Source organism: Trichosurus vulpecula, chromosome 8 (assembly GCF_011100635.1).
Source record: "Trichosurus vulpecula isolate mTriVul1 chromosome 8, mTriVul1.pri, whole genome shotgun sequence".
Classification (NCBI taxonomy): Eukaryota; Metazoa; Chordata; class Mammalia; order Diprotodontia; family Phalangeridae; genus Trichosurus; species Trichosurus vulpecula.
In genome coordinates, this window is record NC_050580.1 from 49,026,067 (window position 1) to 49,046,226 (window position 20,160).

The 20,160-nt window shown below is 39.6% G+C and overlaps 1 protein-coding gene across 3 annotated transcripts in view; it reads right to left on the bottom strand.

Moving 5' to 3' along the window:
* The window catches only part of NPTN (neuroplastin), a 68,833-nt gene extending 56,085 nt beyond the window's left edge, over positions 1-12,748 (bottom strand). For all 3 annotated transcript variants that reach the window (XM_036734942.1, XM_036734941.1, XM_036734945.1), the window contains exon 1: positions 12,603-12,748. In XM_036734942.1, coding sequence (XP_036590837.1) covers positions 12,603-12,693 — 91 coding nt within the window. In that variant the 5' untranslated portion in view covers positions 12,694-12,748. The remainder of the gene's footprint in view (positions 1-12,602) is intronic.
* Between the last annotated feature and the right edge of the window lie 7,412 nt (positions 12,749-20,160).

The following is a 20,160-nucleotide window of genomic DNA, read 5'->3' on the forward strand; positions in this document are numbered from 1 at the left end:
TCATCTAAGTAAGATTTTGCCTGAAGACCTCTAGCAAGGGAGAAGTCCACCATCTCTAAAAGCAACCATTCCACTTTTGGATAATTCTAATTATTAAGAAGTCTTTCCCTATATTAAGACTTAACTTGCCTCCTTGTAACTTCTACTCAATGTTCCAATCATGCCCTCTAGAACCAAGGACGAGAAATACTAGCCCTCTTCCACATAACAGACATTTTGCACACAAATAACTATATGAAAAAGTTAAAAACAAAAGATTATAGTATTTCAGAGCAACTTAGAAAGGAACATAGAGTAAATATTTGTTAATGCTTGATTCTACCTTATTAATTCTTGAGGGTTTCACGTAAGATGTAATTCCTGATCATATCTGTGTGTGTGTTTATTTCATTTTTTTTGTCTCTGATTACATAAAATAAAGAAAAAAAACTGCACCCAAAAAACCTAGATTCAAATCAAGCCTCTGCTACCTACTCAGCTACGTGACCTCAGGTATATAAATACCTCTCTGGTTTCAATTTTCTCATTTGTAAAATGAGAGGGATCAATAAACATATTTTTAAATGCTCAAAACCATTAATAAGAGAAATACAATTAAAACAACTGTTTCACTTCACATCCTAAAGTGTGAAAGACTATTGAAAAAATTAAATAGTTTTACAGGGCTTTGGAAAATCACGTACATTTACACTGTTAGTGGAGCTGTAAAGTGATCCAAGCATTCTGGGGGAAAAATTTAGAATTACATGAGAAAAGACAAACTGTTCATGCCCATGAATACCACTACTGGGTATATGCCTAAGGAGAACAAAGAGAGAATGAAAGGTCCTGTATATATACCTTCTGAGCAGTACTTTTGTGGTAGCAAACACAAAACAAAAACCTGCAAACAAATTGAGTACCAGCAGATTGGAGAAATGGTTGAACAAAATGTAACACATGAATATAACTGAGTATTATTGTGCCATAAAAAACAAGTAAGGAATTCAGAGAAACATGGGAAAACTTCTATGACTTGATATAGCACCAGAAATAAATATATGAGTGTAATAATGAAAATCAAAAGGACAAAGTCAGCAGAAATCAGATGAATTGCTAAGTGGCTTGGTGGAGAAAGCACAAGGCCTGGAATCAGGAAGACCTGATTTCAAATCTGGCCTCAGACACTTCATAGTTGTGTGACCATGGGCAAGTCACTTGACACCAATTTGCCTCAGTTTCCTCAACTGTAAAATGGGGTTAATAAAAACATCTCCCTCCGGGGCTGCTATGAGGATCAATGAGATATTTGTCAAGTGCTTTGCACAGTTCCTGGCACAAATGCAGGTGCTTAATAAATGCTATCATCATTACTATTACATGCGATGACTAATACTTGTCTCCACAGGCCTGATAATGAAATATGCTTCCCTTCCCTCAATAGAGAGGTGGGGGACAATTGGTTGTCCAGCTGCTGCACAGGAGAATTCCATGGAGATGATGGAAGGAAATTTATTGGAAAGTGACTGGTATAAAAAGAAAAGAAAGCATCCTTAAAGCACCAATAATAAATAAATTTATAAATAAATAAATGAGGTTAGACTAGATAAATAATAAATAAATAAATGAGGCTGGACTAGATCTCTAAGGTCACTTCCAACACTTGATCTACATTCTCTCCCATTCATTTTTTTCCCTTTCCTCTAAAAAGCAGATTTAAAACACATAATAGCTTCTATGGCTTCAGGCTCTTAATTCTAAAAGACAACTGAATCCTCAGGAATCGTTCTGCTTCCTCTTTTCTTTTTCTAACATCCTGGTAAAAGATGCCACAAGTATTTTTCAGACTAGTATTTGGAATTCTGTACTCATTAGGTGACAGCATGCCCAATCCTACATTCAACCAGGAAGTCAAAAGGACAAAGCATAAAGTAGGAAAATACATTTTAAAACCAAACTTCAAATACAACTATGAAAACAATTAACTTAAAGTCATTCTTCAGAGACTGTTGCTACTTAATTGTTACCACCAATGTAGTTTCTATTCTTCAATCTTTTTTTGGTCCAGATTGGTGATTTTATTGGTATAGGAAATGTCCCTGTACCGATACAAGTCATCAGTTGTTCTGCAACTGAAACTCTTAAAGAAGTTCATAGACCTTGGGGCATTGACAGGTTGTAACAAGCCCCAGTGTCACAGAGAAAATGTGTCAGAGTCACTCTGAGGCCACTCTATCCACCAAAACCTGACAGTGCTTCTTTAATATCCTAAAGGAATAAAACCCCCAAAATGACATTTAAATAAAAGCTAAAATATAGAAGAGAAAAAATATTATTCTTCAATTTTCTTATGTACACTGATAATAATACCCCCAAAAGACTGATACTGCCATGTGCTTTGGAAAACACTGACAGATATCATATTATATAATCCCTATCTTCAAGAGTTTATTCAATTACGTCTTTCTAGACTCCAGCCCAGCATTAATAAGAACCTATTTGGTACTCAAACACAAAAGCAAATTTAAGCTCTAAATTTTATAAAAACATCCATTTATGTAGTTACAATTAGCCAAGAGTATCTTTCACCTTTAAAACTAAAGTCTTTATACTTGTTTGATCTCACTAGCTGCATTTTAACTTCTAGAAGATTTGCAGTTTGATAATTCCATTGTCTTTTTAAAAATAGTAAGAATTAGGGTCCACCTTGAAGTTATGCCATAGAATAAAAGAACAGGGAGCAATTGACAATGTTTAGATCTCAGTTGCAGCACCTGTAAAGGGCTGGACTGATTTCTAAACATTATACAATTCTACAGTGATGATGCTGGGGGCATCAATGTTCTACTTCAAGAGTATATTGATGAAGGAAGCAATGTGAGCTTATTCAAAGACAGTATAAAGAGGCTTACAGAAGAAGTCTTCTATTCTTCAGACAATTGAGAATGAGAGATTTAAAAATAAAGTACACATATGGTAGGGAGGGAAGGGTGAGAGGAAATAACACAACCCAACTTAAAAGTTTAACAGCAAAAACTACATTATGAAGCTGGTGCCAGTATAGCCTTAATAGTGATTTTTCATTTAATTTATACAGATCACAAAAAAAAAAAATCTACCGATCATTTTCATTTTCTAATAATGAATCTCATACATTAAGGTACAACTTTGATGCTCCGTGATGGCCTGGAAGTGACCCTGGGTTCTTGAAGGTTGTATGGGAGCAGAATGAAAACCCTGGCTGGTCCAAACAAGACGAAAGCTTTGAATACAGACCTGGGGTCAGAGAAGCAGTCTGGCTAAGTTCAAAGAAGTTCATTACCATATTGGTAGTCCAACAATTTTCAAAGACCATCTATTCAGCTATAAAGTAGATGTGATCTTCATCAGTGCAAGGAGTACCCACAATGGTGAAATGATAGAATTTTGAAAATTTTTGAAGTCATTTTTTTAATTCAATGCTGGCAGTTTTTCTAGAAAGTTTAATTCAAGAGACCTACATATCAAATGTACTGTGCTCTCTTGAAACAAGAATTCTGGTGGTTTTCTTAAGAGAATTTAGAAATCATGATGGACTATACTTCAAAATCTATTTCTAATACTTTCAAAGGCAGGGTTTGTCCCCCCCACTAATATTCACAATAGATGTTCTTAACCTCTCCTAGACCCTTCTCTAGGGAACTATACCAGCAAAGAATTGATTACAGCAATGATCTTAAGAATCTATAGTCTTCCCATTTCAGAGATATTGAAACTGAAGCACAGAAAGGTTGAGAGGCACCCAATGTTACATAGCTAATTAATATCTAAGTTGAAATTAAAGCTTTAGTCTCATGATTCCCAATCTCTAGGCTTTTTGTACAATACTGTCTTACAGGACTTTTTTTGGGGGGGGCGGGGGAGGGGAAGCAAGAAAGAAGGTGTGGAGTTTGTGGCTTGTTATACACAAACACACAATCTTAACAAGCTTCTTAACGTATCTCATTTGCACAAGAGACATTTGGCTTTAAAAATGTTTCCACTCATCAGATTGTTTTCAGAGGAGTCCTCTTAAGATAGATGGTACATAATGAAGTATAAAGTATGACATCACTAAGCTAAAGCCCCACCACAGAAGGCACAGAGCTTTAGCACTAAATGCATTACTTTCCAGTTTAAAAATCTTAAGTGGTTCCCCATTGCCTACCTACTGAATTCTAGGCTTCTGCTGTGGAAATGTCCCTGACAGCACAGCTCCAATCTACTGTCACAACACTTTCACATGCTACACTCCTGCCAACCTACTTTCTTTACCATTCCTCAAATGTGACCTGTCATCTCTTGTCCCTAGGCATTGCACATGTCCTTCCTGGTGCCTGAAACAGACTAGACTCGTTAACCTCTGACCATTCTCCTTCCTTCAAGGCTCAGAACAAGGTAGCACTTTTTATATGAAGCTTTTGTCTGACTTCTCCAGGTAAAAGGTATCTCTCATGTCACTGCTGACCCTACCTATGCAAGTAATAATATCTTAATCTGTATTACAGTTAACTGCACATGTGTCCAACCCTCCTGACCAGAGGTGACAGAACTCTTGAAAGCTTTGTATCCCCTGTACCTAGTTCACTGCCTTCCTTCAGTGACCAAGTCAGTAATTAATATATCTGTTGAACCAAATGTAGCTTAAACCCATTTTACAGTTTTATGACCAACTAAACTGATATCCTTTCAATTACTTCTATATGGAACAAACAAGTGTTAGAGAAGAAAAATCTATGTGGACTTAACTGAGGCCCAGACTCTGTGAACTGTCCAATGTCATGTAGCTAGTGTCTGAATTGAAATTAGAACCCAAGCTTCCTGAATGGCAATCATTAAAGTGATTCTGTAAAATATCTAATCAATTTGAGGAAATAATTGGATTTAACACTGATGAGGAAAAAAGAGCAAAACAGGAAAATGCAACATATTCACATCGGTATACATCTGGAAAAATACATGTAAAAAAGAAAATAATAATTCTTATTAATTAGAGACCAATTTCTGAAAACTACAGCAATATAATGGTATGTAATATGCTGGTATCCCTTTAAACAAATACTTTCCTTTGAGAGATTAAACATATCCTCTATGTCAGGGGTTCTTAACCTTTTTTGAGTCACGGACATGGCCCCTCATATGGCCCCTCCAGGAGGGTCCCTGTCCCTGACCCTACTGAAGCTTATGGATAGAACCCTTTCTGAATCATGTTTGTAAAATGCATAAAAATACACAGGATTACAAAAGAAACCAATTATATTGAAATGGTTATCACAGACCTCAGGTTAAGAACCCCTATTTTACATCTTACTTGCACTATCAATTTCCTCATAGAGTAAGCAAGAGTAAACTGCCCAAGCAGGTCAAATTATCACACATTAGTAGAATCCAAATTAAGGTTTTAAATATGGGACTAAGAATTGTACTTATACACCACAGGCCACTACTGACTAAGGCTAAACCAGATTAAAACGTGATTAGGAAATGTTTTAATGAAATAAATAAAAATGCAATAAATAAAAATGCAATACAACATAGGTAATGTTAGTTCCTGGTTTTCTAAGTCAATCTGCAGTCTGTTTCTATTTAAGTTTAATACCACTGGTACAGCACTGAAAGAGAAGTGATTTACCGATGGCACAGTCACTGTGAGTAGCTTTTAACCCTAACTTGGATCTCAGGCCCCAGGTTTTCTAGCCACTCAGTTAAGCATGTGTAACATGCCAGACACTGTGCTGAGAACTACAAAGAACTACATCATATTGACTTTTAAGTACATCAAAAACACTTTACTCGTGGTTGCATTATTTACTTATATTTTAATTAAGTACATAATTTAAGTACATATGTACATATATGTGTATCTATGTCTCTATAAATGTGTGTGTATGTATGTATATGTATTCTAAAACATACTTAATAGCTATTTTCATTCAACTAATACTGGTAACATTATTATTAATAATGTACAATCTGAAGCTATTACAAGGATCTATGATTTCACTAGTGCTCCCTCTAACAACAGGGATAGCAATACACCTCCACACCTCAAAGTCCAATTCTTAGACAATGTTCATGGGTTACTGTGAGTGGAAAAAAAAATAAAACACCTGCTGACCAAGCATGCAGTAATAAGTCTCTCCATATTAATTGGGCCAATCCTTGAATGACAAACTGTATGTAAGTCCCCATAAGATCTATCAGAATTTACATTCCATTAGCATATCCTTAGAGAACCCAAAGTTACCTCAAAGCAACAACGAGGCACATAAGACAGCATTTGATAGACAAAATATACAAATAAATTAAAATTTGTGTCAAATTTAATTTCAGTAACACTCTCAAGTTTGTCCCTAAGCAATTCTCACAAACTGGTATTGCAAAAATTCTTATAATGCAGCAGACATTTCACCTGTTTATTAGATAGCTCCTTTTAATGCAAAAATTCATAGCTTTGAAATAGTAAAAGTATTACATTTGAGGATATATGAAGCATAAATATCAGTCAGTAGTCACCTAACTTTGGAAGGTTTGTTTCTTGCCTTCTGAAAACAAGTCCTTAATAGTTATGAGAAATTCAGAATTTGTTTGCTTGAATCAGATGAAATGCTCTTCAAATAAAAGAATAATAAATTATGGAAATCTAACCCTTGTCTAGGAATGTCAATCTAGACTAAGGTCTAGATAGATAAAGAATCCAATTAAGAAACATACAAAAATATCCATACTTGTCATGTATCAAATTCTTAAAAGTATTTTCAGCTAAACAACTCCATATGATAAACATTGTTAATATTTCATGAAAAGTGATAAATACATGAGAATAAAATTTCTTTAAAAACTTCAACCAGCAAGTCATTTACAATAGGTGTTTTTCCATCATTATTTTAATTTAGAGGTTTTAATTTACTTTAAGGTGGTTCCTGGTCTATTTTATTCTTCCTGACAGATTCTAGTCTTCCAGATGTTCCTTAAACGAAGATTCACTCCTCATTCTTGAATCCTGCTTTTCTCCTTGAATTATTGCATGTTTTCTTCTGTCTCACCCTTTCTCTTAAAAATTGCATTCTCTACTTCTGATCCTGTCCAGACTGTGCTCTCACTGTAAACAATAAATTGAATAGAGTTCATCAGAAAAGCAAACAATTTTTTCCTAGGATTCGTTTGCATAAAGACTTAAAAACAGTTTTGTCTCCTTACCTAGATACTTAAAACATGTATAATACATATACTCTAGACATGTATCAATCTGCCTCTCCTCCCTTAAGTTTTTTTAAGTTTTTTCAGTTTTTAAAAAAAATCTCAATATAGGTCTAAAACACAATTTTAAAAATATAAACTTATATTTCTTTAAAAGCCATTCACCAATGGATCATTGGTCAAAGGATATGAAGATAACAACTGCAAACTATTTTACGACCACATAGAAGACTGAATCAAATCAATAATAATCAAAAGAAATTCAAATAAAAACATTTTTAAGTTTTCACCTCATACCTGCAAAATGGGCAAAGATGGAAAAAGAACCAGTCAATGTTGGAGGAGTTGTGGAAAGACAGGCACATTAATATGCTAGTGGCAGAGCTGTCAACTAATTTTACCAATCCAAAAAGTAATTTGGAAATTTGCTAAGATACTGACTAAAATAACCTTAATAACCTTTTGACCCAGAGATCTTACTACATATACTACATATACATATATAGACATATACTACAAGATCAATAATAAAAAGAAAGGTTCCATATGCACCCAAATATTTATAGCAGCAGTTTTTGTTGAAGCAAAGAATTAGAAACAAAGCACATGTTCATCAGCTGGGGAATGGCTTAATAAATTGAGATACATGAATACTGTAACAAAGTATATGGAGAATACAAAGAAGCAAGGTACAGACTAATAATACAAAATGAAGCAGAATCTAGAAAACAATATATACTCCTAAAAACAATGTAAATGTAAAAAACTACAAAACTGAAACTCAATGCTGTGAAATTATAATGATCACAATTATCTACAAAGAAATATAAGAATGCACCTCCTTCCTTTTCTTTGCAAGGAGGTGTGGTCTATGGATTCGGAACAATTCATGATGTCTGATTTGGCTGACATGTTGGTTAGTTTTACTGAACTTTCCCTGCTTCTTTTCTTATTCTTTGTTATAAGGGAGAGATCTTTGGGAAAAGAAGGGGTAGGTGATATAAAAAGCAAAAGCTATCAATAAAAATTGAAGTTAAAAATTTTAAAGATTATTTCACAAAATGTTCAATTCCTGAACCTACACACATACACACACACACACACACATCGATCACAAAAAAATGACTGGGTCACATTTCTATTTGAGTTGATCACACCTGGGTAGTACCACTGACAGAATGAAAATTTTATCTATTTACATCACAGAAATAATTCCTTTACAACTAGACTCCCTACTCTCATGGTGCTTGTGATAATATAGCTAATGGAAAACTGCACAAATTTTAATCACCTTAATTTGTGAAAAGTGTGAAGCACTTATTTTTCCATGGCTTTCTCTTGTGAATATTAGGTCAAATTCTGATCTACAAGTCAAACTATTCATTTTCTAACCTCTTGGAAGATAAGAACCTATTGACATGGTCTCTTTAATTTGGATCCAGTGAGCCTGCTGTAAAGCACAGTGAATGAGTCAGAGACCCAGAATACATGTCTAGATCTGGTAACATAGCTTTTTTTTTTAATGCCAGACTGGGTCATTATATCAAGTAGAGACAGTTTATGGTCAACAGACTGTAGGGCTGAAGGCAGACCTCTGTGCAGGGAGAACTACTGTGCTGAAGAAATGTATTCCGCTCAAAGGTAAAACATTTTGCTATGTATTTTCATCCTATTTAGAATACTACATAAAGAGCCACAGTTTGTCATTTGGCATTATTTGTCATGTTAAAAATGCTGCTTTAAGGTTTATAAAACTTTTCTCCTACTGTAATCTTGTCAAGTGGGTAGTAAATCATTATTATCCCTACTTTATGGAATGGACAACTATAGCCTCAAGAAAGGTTAAGTGACTTGTAATTGTTCAGTATCAGAGCCAAGATCCAAGGTAGGCCTCTGACTACAAATCTGATGTTCTCTCCTTTATGCAATATAGCCTCTAATGACATTTATGTCATTAAAATTAAGATGGCTTCTTAAATATGTATAAGAATTTTCTTGCTTTGCTTAGGTAAGTCCACCCAAACAAAAGAAGCAAGATCAGCAGTAAAATATCAAGACAATACCCCTAGGGAAAGAGCTGTCAAAACATGTAAGTCAAACTGCTTTAGAGAAAAGGAAAAACTCTTCTTCTAGAGCCCTGTGGAAGTTATATATATTAACTACCTAGTTCCACCCAAGCAAAATACCCAAATTTAAGAATTTTGTTATAAAGTTCAGTCAAATCCCATGTATTTACTTTTGTTGAACACTATTTTCATTTACTGTTAAATCACATAATCAATTTCAAAAATTTCCCAGTATATTCAACATCCCCTTCCCTCTAAGACATTGTGTGAGTCCTTAAAAGTAAGACAATTAAGAAGGTGATACATAATCTATAGAAGATACTTGGTTCCCTGAAAAATTGCAATGGTTATCTATTAAACAGAAAAAAGGAAAACCACTTCCTGAAGACAATTTCCAATTTAAGTGACAATGCGGGTATTCTAAATGCTTCCCTTATAAAATTACATAAGGATAAGCACAGATCTCTGCATGCAGGGTTACCAAATGACCTCATTACCTTTATTCTGAGAAGCCAATGAAGAATTTAACAAATCAAAGATGCTGAACTTGGTAAATGAAGGAAAAGAACCCAGATTAATAAAGCCACTTTTTAAGGTCAGAAGCATCATCAGTATTCATCATCATCTTTGTCCATATATTTCTCTGTCTCAAAAATAAAGGTATATTTAGGGACAGTGTCTTCATTTATAATTGACCATACTTTTTTAAACAAGAATTTTAGACGAAGTGTGATCCTAGAGTTCACACAATTTGGAGGGAAAAATACACAATTCTACAGAGGCCTTGAATTTATGTCTTACGGGCTGTTAGAATATATAATGTACATTCAAGAAAAGCACACATTCAATCAAGATGTGAATACATTTTTAAAAGATCAATGAAATATCTAACACTTCAACTCAATGTACTGGTTCCATGACAGTTTTTCAGAAATATCAAACTTTCTAATTTATGACATTCCAGGGTTGGTGGGTTTTATGGAGCCACAAAAGACAATCTTATCTATGTGAATGCATGATTAGAAACCCAAGTATAGCCGTCCCTTAACTTTATGTGGATTTGGGTCAACCATCCAGTTCTGCTTCACTTTACTAGCCATGTCATGTGACTGGATGCAAACTCATTTCAAGAAAAAGGTTGTCTGTTACACTGTATTTAGAACACATATCACTAAGAACAACCAGATGAGTCCTTTTAGTCCTATCAAAGAATCTTGCTTTAGTTGCTAAGAAACTACAATTTTACTGTTACAGAGCATTGAAGGAAACAGCCAGAGATTAACTAAACCCATCTAAATCAAGGGCATCTCTCATCTATTGTGTAATATTAAACAATAATAATATCACAAATCTTATCAATAGTTAAAATCAAAATTATACTTTTTAAAAATCAAGCTATTAACATAAGTACTAGGACCCAATATCCTCCTGCATTCCTCAATGGTCTAATGCTTCTGAAGAAATCAGAAAAAGATAATATGTTTAACATAGGCAATGCTGTAGACTGGAGAATGTTTTCTTCCTGACCCCTATGGTGAACAGCTGATGCCATGAAATACAAGTACTATTTAGTACTATAATCATTTTAAATTAATATTTCTCAGGAATTTGCTGCTATATTTCATTTTTTTCAGAAATTTAAATCTATTTTTTTCTTTACAGTACCCAAGTCTGAAAGAAAAATGTAAATGTCAGTCTGAGCTCTAGGACATAAAAACCAGTGTTAATAAAAATCATGAAAATTAAATTTAAAGTCCTATATCCACCAGTTCCAAGAAATCTTCCTAATGAAAAACTGTCAGATTAGAAAAAAATAGAAATTGTTTCTTCAATAGAGAATATATGGCATATCAATCATAAGAAAATATTTTTCAAACTTAACATTTTTCTTATTAGTATCCTTCAAAGACTATTCATCAAATAAATTTTTACTAAAACTAGTTAACATCTTCCAGTCAGTTTTATCCATCTCTTCTCAGTGTTATACCATCTCACTCTTAATCTACTTAACATTTTCCTCCACAGAAAGGCCAAGTCCTAAACCAAATCTCCCCTTTCTATGCCCCTCTTTCTTTTCTGCCCATGGACTCTAGAAACACTAATTCTGTTGTCAAGCTCCTTATATACCTCCCCCTAAACTCCAACCCTGCCCTTCTCTTAATATGCCCCTGCTTTCCCAAGGATTAACCAATATCCTAGACCACCCTGACTTAAATCCCTAGTCCTTACTCTTTCCTAGAGTCTTTTCACCTACCAAACCAATATTAAGGGATTCACTCCACCCCCCCACCCCTCTCCCAACCTCTCGTTTCCTTGTCCCTTTTCTAACATCCAGGCACTCCAGCTTCTCTATTAACTTCCCAAAAAGCAGAGTGCCAACCCTTCCTCTTCCACCTCTCCTCTTGCCCTAGTTTTCCTCCACCTTCTCCTTTTATTTAGGGAACTCGATTTTTCTCTCCCAACCACTCCCCTCAAGTCTTCTGCATCCCCACCCCACCCCCCCCTTTATTAATCTCTTCCCCCTCAACAATCTCATTTCAGGGCCGTGTTCCTCTCCTCTATTCCCCAAGCCACATTCCAAGGATCACTAACCTCTCCCAATTTCCTCTCCTCTCAAATACCCAGATCCTCCTGATCTTTTCCTGCCCCCCCCCCATCTCTCCCATTCTCCAGTCATCTCCCCACCTTGTCTCCTCCGGGATTTGGGGTGGACAACCCTTCCCCTAGCTTTCCAAACCCCTTCCAGGCCCACAACTCTCCCTCTCCCTCCCCAGGCTCTGCACCCCCAACATTGGCTTCCCATTCCCTGCACCTCTCCTTCTCTGCCACCCCCCCACCCCGGTCTTCCAAATCGGCCTGGCCTCCGCAAGATTCCTAAACTCCTGTACCCTAAACGCCCGGGGGCGACCAGCCTGGAGGAGGGTCTTCTTTCCCCTCCCCTCCGGGTAGCTTTAGGGTCCTCGAGCCTCTCCACTGTCGGGGGCGGGGGGTGGGGGGGGAGACGCAGCCGCCGCACACGCCCCTCCCCCACCCCTCAGGAGGGGCCCTCTGCCTCGGACCCCGGCTCGCCAGGCCCGCAGCCCCCCACCCCGCAGCCACCTCGGGCTCGGACCCCGGGTCGTCAGACCCGCAGCCCCCGCCCCATCAGGCCGGCGCCCCTCATCCTCCTCGGGCTCGGACCCCGGCTCGTCAGGCCCGCAGCTCCCCGCCCCCTCAACCTCGGACCCTGGCTCGTCAGGCCCGCCGCCCCCAGGCTCCCACCCTTTCCCGGGCCCTCCGCCCAGGCCGGCCGCCCGTCTTCCTCGGACCTCCTCTACCCCCTCGGGGTCCCGTCCTTACCGTTCTGTGCGGCGCCGGGCCCCGGGAGCAGGGAGCCGGTGACCAGCAGCAGGGACAGGGCCAGGGAGCTGGGGAGCGGCGAGCCCGACATCCTCTCTGGCCGGAGACACAGCGGCGAATGGGACGAGAGGGGAGGGGGAGGGGGGTAGAAGGGAGGGAGGGAAGGAGGGAGGGAAGGAGGGAGGGCGCGAAGGAGGGAGGGTGCGCGCGCAGGAGCTCGAGCGCGAGGAGGCGGCGGCAGCTACCCCGGTCCTTCCCCGTCCTCCTCTGACAGCCGCAGCACTCAAACCCCGCGAGAGCACCGCTCTGGGTGACCGGAAAGCCCTCGCGAGAGGAGAAGGGGGCGGGGACGACGGAGGAGGAAGACTCGGATGGAGCGCCTGCCGTCCTCCTCCTACCGTGATTGGCTGAGACTGCGATCACGTGAGGAGGATGCCCTTTTCCCCACCCCCCTTCCCCTCATCCCGTAAAGGGAGCTGCTGCCACGGAAGGGGCGGGACTTGGAGCTGGCGGAAGAGAGGAAGCGCCTTGGCGTGCAGCGAGCGTGTGAGGAATTATAGACCATGGTGCGGCCGGATTGTAGATCTGAGGCTGGGAGGAGCTGGTGTGGCTCGGCGCGTGATGCGCTCGGACTGTCGGGACACCAGGACGACTGCGTGCCCCGGCGCGGAGTCTCAGTTTTCTCTTCTGTGAAATGGGGGCTCCTGGACGTGGGGTTGTGAGGAAAGTGTGTGTAAATCGCCTTAAAAGCGTGAGTTATCACAGAGGACCCTTCCAGCTCCATTGTTCCCTTAAACTTCCTCAAAGTCAGAAAGTGGAAGTCAGTCCCGGCCCTCCGACTCCAAGCGTTCGGCCCCCTAGAGATGAACGGCCCGAAAGCGCCGGCGGCATCTCTCCGAGCAGGTAACGAGTCCGGGCTGTCGGCTGCCACCGATCCGCCGGCGTGCTCATTACTTATGACCGAGCCCTACTGTGTGCTGGGCACCACCGGACCCCGGCGAGTCACAAAACCGGAGGCGCCCGGCCCTGGGGAGGCCACGTGCGGACGATCACACCGACTAGGGCCATCTGTGCGGGGTAAAGCTGAGGCGCCCACGGAGGGACGGCCCCGCGCTTAAGGAGGGCTGGAGAAGGCTGGAAGGATGCCCCGATGGACAAGAGGAGAGTGGATGGGGGGAGGGGAGTGAGGTGTAAGATGACTGGAGAGGTGGGAAGGGCCGGGTGGCTGCTATTATGATCCCTATTTGCATTTGGAGAAACTGAGGCAAACAGGGTGAAGTGACTTGACCAGGGTCATACAGCTGGTAAGTATCTGAGCCTGATTTGAATTCAGGAAGATGAGTCTCCCCGACTCCAGGCCCAACACTATCCTTAAGTCCCAGTCCTACCTTCTACTGGAAACCTTTCCCAAGCTGCCTTAATTGTAGTACCTTCCCTCTGTTGATTATTTCCTGTTTAGCCTATTCGTAGTTTGTTTGCTTGTATTGGTTTGCTCAAACTATGCATATCCATTTACCCAGCACTATGCTATTAGGCTTATATCCAAAGACTTAAAAGAAAGAGGAAAAGGACCCCGTGTACAAAAATATTTATAACAGCTCTTTGTTTTAATGATAAAGAACTGGAAATTAAGGGGGTGGCCATTAATTGAAAAATGACTAAACAAATTGTGGTATATGAATGCAGTGGCACATATCGTTGTGTTAGAGAAGTGCTGAAGGGGATGGTTTCTGAGAAACCTGTTAAGGCTTGCATAAACTGATGCAGAATGAAATAAGCAGAACCTGAAGAACAATTTATACAGTAAGGACAAAAAATATCTGTGAAAAACTTACGAACTCCGATTAAAGCAATAACTTAGTATGACTCCAAAAGACAGACGATAAACATTCTAGAGACCTGCTGAAAGAGAGGCAGTCAACTCAAGGTGCCGAATGAAAATGACATTTCTAGACATGGACAATGTAGGCATTTGTTTTGCTTGACTAGGCATATGTTATACAAAGGTTTTATTTTTCTTTCAGTCTAGAGGAGAAAGGTTAAGAGGGAAAGAGGAGAGCTAGAGAATTAGTTACTAAAATAAATGAAAAATACAGAAGGAGGGTCATTAAAGAATTTTTAAAATGGCATGGCATTTTAAAATATCATGGCATTTTAAAATGGCATTTGAATCTCACAAGAAAACCAAAGGATTTTTTTAAATGGAAAAGAAACAGGAAAAGTTACAAACCATCAAACTAAATGAAAACAACCTGGATCCTAATTGGCAGCTGGTCATTTTCTGGGTATTGCTGAACAACTGGTCAAACTTTCAAGAGGAATCTTTCGTTCCCCATGTTCGCAGAATTGTTCAGAACTCGGGCAAAGTTTCCTCCTTCCTTAAAGAATGGGACTCAAAAGCAAAAAACAATCCAAGGGTTTTCTACGATAGCATACTTGTAATCTCAAAATGTTAGAGCTCATTTTACAGATGAGGAAATGGTCTCAGAGAGATAATAGCGATTTGCCAAAGGTCACCTAGCTAGCTGGTAATAGAGGTGGAACTCAAGGGTCTCTAACTCCAGTACTCAACACCCATGGTAGCAAAGGAGCCACTGAACCATGTGGTAGGAACCCATGGGTCACATAGTGACTTAGAAAACCACAGGTTAACAATACCTATGTTCTATTTTACTTTTGTTTGTTTTGTTAAATATTTCACAATTTGACTTTAATCTGGTTCGGGCCACCCTGGGGAGTATTGCTGGCCTTCTCACAACCCAGATGGCAGGCCTTCCTATGATACCGCACTAATAGGTTTGGATTTCCGAGTGCTCAGGGCGCCCCGTGTGACAGGAGACATTCTCCCTTAGCATGGTGACTGAGTTTCTAAATTTTTGAAATTATAACTATAAATGCCTAAATGCTTTTTGCATTTCGATATAGTATTCCTAGTCTCCCTGCCACCAGTTCTGGGCCCTCCAGAGCTTTATTACCTAATCAGCTTGTGAGCCACCTAGCTCATTTCCGTGCCCTAGGCTCTTCCCTCCTTCAGTCTAGCCTTAATGCCATTTTCATACGAATCTTAAAACAGTATTTACCAAAAAACAAATAACCCTCTGTAGTTCCATGGCCACATTCACATCCAGTGAAGTGCCTAGCATGTGGTGGGTGCTTAATAAATGCTTAACGACTATTGACATCGGGGAAACTCAAAGTATCCCTAAGAATTAAACAGGGCACATGTTATTATCCTCATTTTAAAGATCAACGTCCTAGGACATCTGATGTCCGAAGATGTTAAAAAGTACCTTGCATAAGGTCACAGGGATAGTAAGGAGCACAGCCATGATTCAAACCTTGATCTTCTAAATCTAAATTCGTTGCTCTGTTCATTACACCAAAAAACTTCCCTGGCTTCCTAGGAAAAAACTGCAAATGCTGTAGCCTGGCACTCAAGGCTTCATCTTCCTCTGGTACAAAATGAAATTCCAGAATGAGTCATAAAAGGGCTAGTTAGTACATATCTAAAAAAGGAAGCAGCGCATCCCAGAGAGTCAGCAGGGCTTCATCAGAACAGGTTGTGCCAAACTCACTTTATTTCCTCATTTGACAGTGACTGCTGGCAGATAGATCAGGGAAATATTTACAGATAAAGTTACTTCAATTTTAGCGAAGCATTTGATAAAGGATTTCATGCTTCTCTTATTGGAAAAAAAAATAGAAATTTGTGGGTTGTGTGACTATAATTAAATGGATTCAGAACTGGTTGTATTAGTTGGACTCAAAAAATAATGACTCAAAGAATAGTTATAAGTGGTTCAATATCAACATGGAAGGAAGTCTCCAGTGAGGGGCCCTAGGGATCTGAGCTTATCCCTGGGCTATTGAGCGTTTTTATCAAAGACTCGGTTCAAGGCATAGACAGAATACTTGTCATATTTGGAGGTAGCATAAAACTGGGAAGGATAGCTAACACAATCCATGATGAGAGTCAGAGTCCAGAAAGCTCTTGACTGGCTGGAACATTGGGCTGAAGTTAATAATAATAAATTCTATAAGGATAAATGTAAAATCTTATACTTCGCTGTGTGTAAGATTGAATTGAATTTGTCAGTACAAGATGGGGGGAGACATAATTAGTCAGCAGTTTGTTCGAAAAAGGGCTGAGATTGTTGGTACACTACAGACTCAGTTTGATATAGCAACATGCTATGGCTGCCATTAAAGCTAATGTGATTTGGGGCTAGTGTAAGTTGTTGCTGGGCCCACCTAAGAAGGCATCATTTAAGGAGAACATTGATAAACTGGGGAGAACCTACAGGAAAGCAACCAGTGCAGTGAAGAGCCTTTAGTCTTCCATAAGAGGATCAGCTGAGGAAGTTGGCATGTTTCACCTAAGAAAGGCGATTTAGGAGGGACATGAGAGGTTGCTTCAAGTATATGATGGGCTGTCATGTGCAAGAAGGACTCAGTTTATTCTGCAGGGGGCAGAATAAGGAGCAATGCTTAGACATTCCAAAAAGGCAAATTTATGCTGCATGTCAGGGGAAAAAAGTCTACCACTTAGAGCTGTCCAAGAAGTATAAAGGGCTGCCTCAGCAGGTGGTGAGTGACTCCTCATTAGAGGTCTTCCTTCATTGGGCGATGACTTAGTGCATGTGTTGTAGTGGGGAGTCCTTTTGTAACATTGGTTGGCCAAATGGATGCTGAGATCTCCAGAAAACTTTAGAGTTCTGTAAAGGGCTTGTTCTAGATGATCTCTGGGGTACCCTCCAACTTTAACATTCTAAGGCCCTCTACGATTCCATCTCAGCCCACCTTTCAAACTCATCTCTTACTAGTCACCTGTATGAATCCTGTAGTCCACCAGGTCCACCAAGTCACATCTAAGTGGTCCATTACACATCTTGTCCTATCCTTTGTCCATGACTTTACTTGGTGGCACAGTGAATAGAACTCTGGACCTGGAGTCAGACCTGAGTTCAAATCCAGCCTCAGACATTGACTAGCTGTCTGTCCCTGGGCAAGTCACTTAACCTCTGCCTCAATTTCCTCATCTGTAAAATGGGAAGAATAATAGCCAGAATTGTGAGGATAAAAGGAGATGTTTGCAAAGTGCAAACATCTATGTAAATACCAGTAACTGGTTATACTGTTTCCTGTTTTATCCTTAACAACTTATACTGCTCAGTGTATTGGTTTATTTGGGGTTTGATAATTCATATACATCAAAAAAAAAAGTTAATACTAATGACATATTCTGAGATTTAAGCTCAAGCCTGCCAGAAACATTTTTATTGAAGAAATGTCCAAACTGACATCATCTCTTATGTCCTCTAACTCTGCTCCGAGATGATTTGAGGTAATATTTATAAGAATCTTGAATAAAGAAAAGACGATGTGTTAAAAATACAGTTTGAGGCTAATATTGCAGAATATTCCAGAATTCATTTCCTTCCTGGAACAGTTCCCACAAAGATTGAAAAGTTTTTCCTTGTGATCATTACCTTAACTTTTAATTTCCAAAGAGGACACTCCCCTTAGGAGGACTAAGATTCAGACTTCAATCTCTTGTAGGAGATGGGGAAGTAATAATCTTATCTAGAGAAGAATTAAGTTTCTACCCTTGATCCATCTCAAAGGATATCCTTAGCTTTTGTTCACTTGGGGAAAGGACAAGTCTGGAAAGGGTTTTAGGCTCAGGATATGTTATTTCTTATGTCTAGAGAAACTAAAAGTAGGCAAAAAAAAATGCTTCCATACATACAATCTAATTTTCTCAATCCTTCATAAAGATTACAAGACTTAGTAATAAGGGACCATAGAATTGAGAGTTTGGTAGGGCCTTAGAAACTGTCTAGTCTAACCCCCTCATTTTGTGGATGAGAAAAATGAGGCCCAAAGAGGTTAATTAACTTACTCTATGTCAGTCCTAGCAGGGGAGCAGTTTGAGACCATTCTAGGAATAGCAAGGGGTTGTGGAGATAAAAAACGTCTCTGGTTCACTCTATACTTTACATTCCACTCCAAACCAGTGGAAACACTGCAGACCCAGCACTGAGTTTCCTGCTTGTGTGATCCTTCCATTCCTTAAGTGCCAAGGAGTCCTTAAAGTCAAATCTCTCAAGAGCCACCAAAGATGATCATAGTTCAGGCCAAATTTTGAATTGCTAAGCTACAGAGACTCTCTGGGGCTTCTGCGAGTACTGCCCTCTGTCCTCTTACGAAGCTCCTGTGCCAGAAACATGAATTGGTCACAATATTCAGGTTCCAAGTCTGTGCTTGTTTGCTGAGTGGTACAAAGATGAAGCAGGAATTTGTCCAGGTCAAAGCAGAAACTCCAGCAGGGCTACAAGGGGACCATGCCCATCAAGCTGGTTGTGTCCTCCTCTTTGCAGTCATTCCTAGACCAACTACGTCGATTCTAAATGTGTGGTGATATACTCTGACTTCCTGCGTTTCAGCTGAACTGGCCTGTTTCACGTCTCAGCTGTGAGCTTTGACCTAGCCTGTCCCCTGTGCCTGGAAGGCGCTCTGTCTTCGTCTCTGACTCTTAGAATTCTTGTCATTCTTCAAGGCCCACCTAAGGTGCCACTTTCTCTTATGAAACCTCACCTCATTTCCCCAATTTGAAATGTTCTCCTTCCATAATTATATTGCATTGACCTAAGTATAGAGGTTGTATCCCTCTCCCCACCATCTCCCACCCCTTCTTCCCCCATAGAATACAAACTCCTTGAGGGCAGGAAGTTTTTCATTTTTGTTTCTGAATTCCAGTATCTTTTACATTATAGACATTACATTAAATAATGTTTATTGGATTGAAAATATTCTTTCAATTAAAGGCTCTAGTTATCTGTAAGGTATAGGCCTCCAATTTTGCTCATAGGATGACTCCTTGTCAAGCACAACAGAACATTCTTTATCCTCAATCTTTGCCCAGGATCCTATGAGGCGAGAGTCTGGCGAGAGTCAATGACCAGAATAGGTTCTGCCTCTAATTCCTTTGTCCATCAACAATTTCTGGTACCTCTTCTTCAAACTGTGGCATGCCAGGGGTTGATTTTCTTCTTGGGTGCATGTGGTCCAGATGTATCCATACTATTTTCATTGAAACACCTGACTTGCAAACCTTGGGACAGTTCCAGTGGCTGATCTCCTTGGCCCAAGAGTTTGAACCTCCCCAGTTACAACAGAATTGGAAAATTGAACATCCTAGAGCATAATCTTCAAAGCCTACGCTTGCTCAATTAGCGCCTTCCTCAAAGTGACTGTTATTGCCTGAGTTGGGAGCAAAAGGGTCTATGCAGCTAAAATTAATTTAATGAAAATACAATTCTCTTTAATGTCTTGCTTTTCTTCTTCCCTGATCAGTTTTTTCAGTTGGGAATAACTGGAAGATTTGTTCTTCATTTTAAATATTTGTGATTGTTACGGTAACAGTTCATCATCTGTATTCAGAGCCTCTGCTACCAATTTTTGTGCCTGGGGCAAGGAGCACAAAAATGTGGTCAGGGTAAACCTTCAAACAGTGCTTGGGCATATCATGAAGGAGAAAAGCCAGTGGAGGAACTCA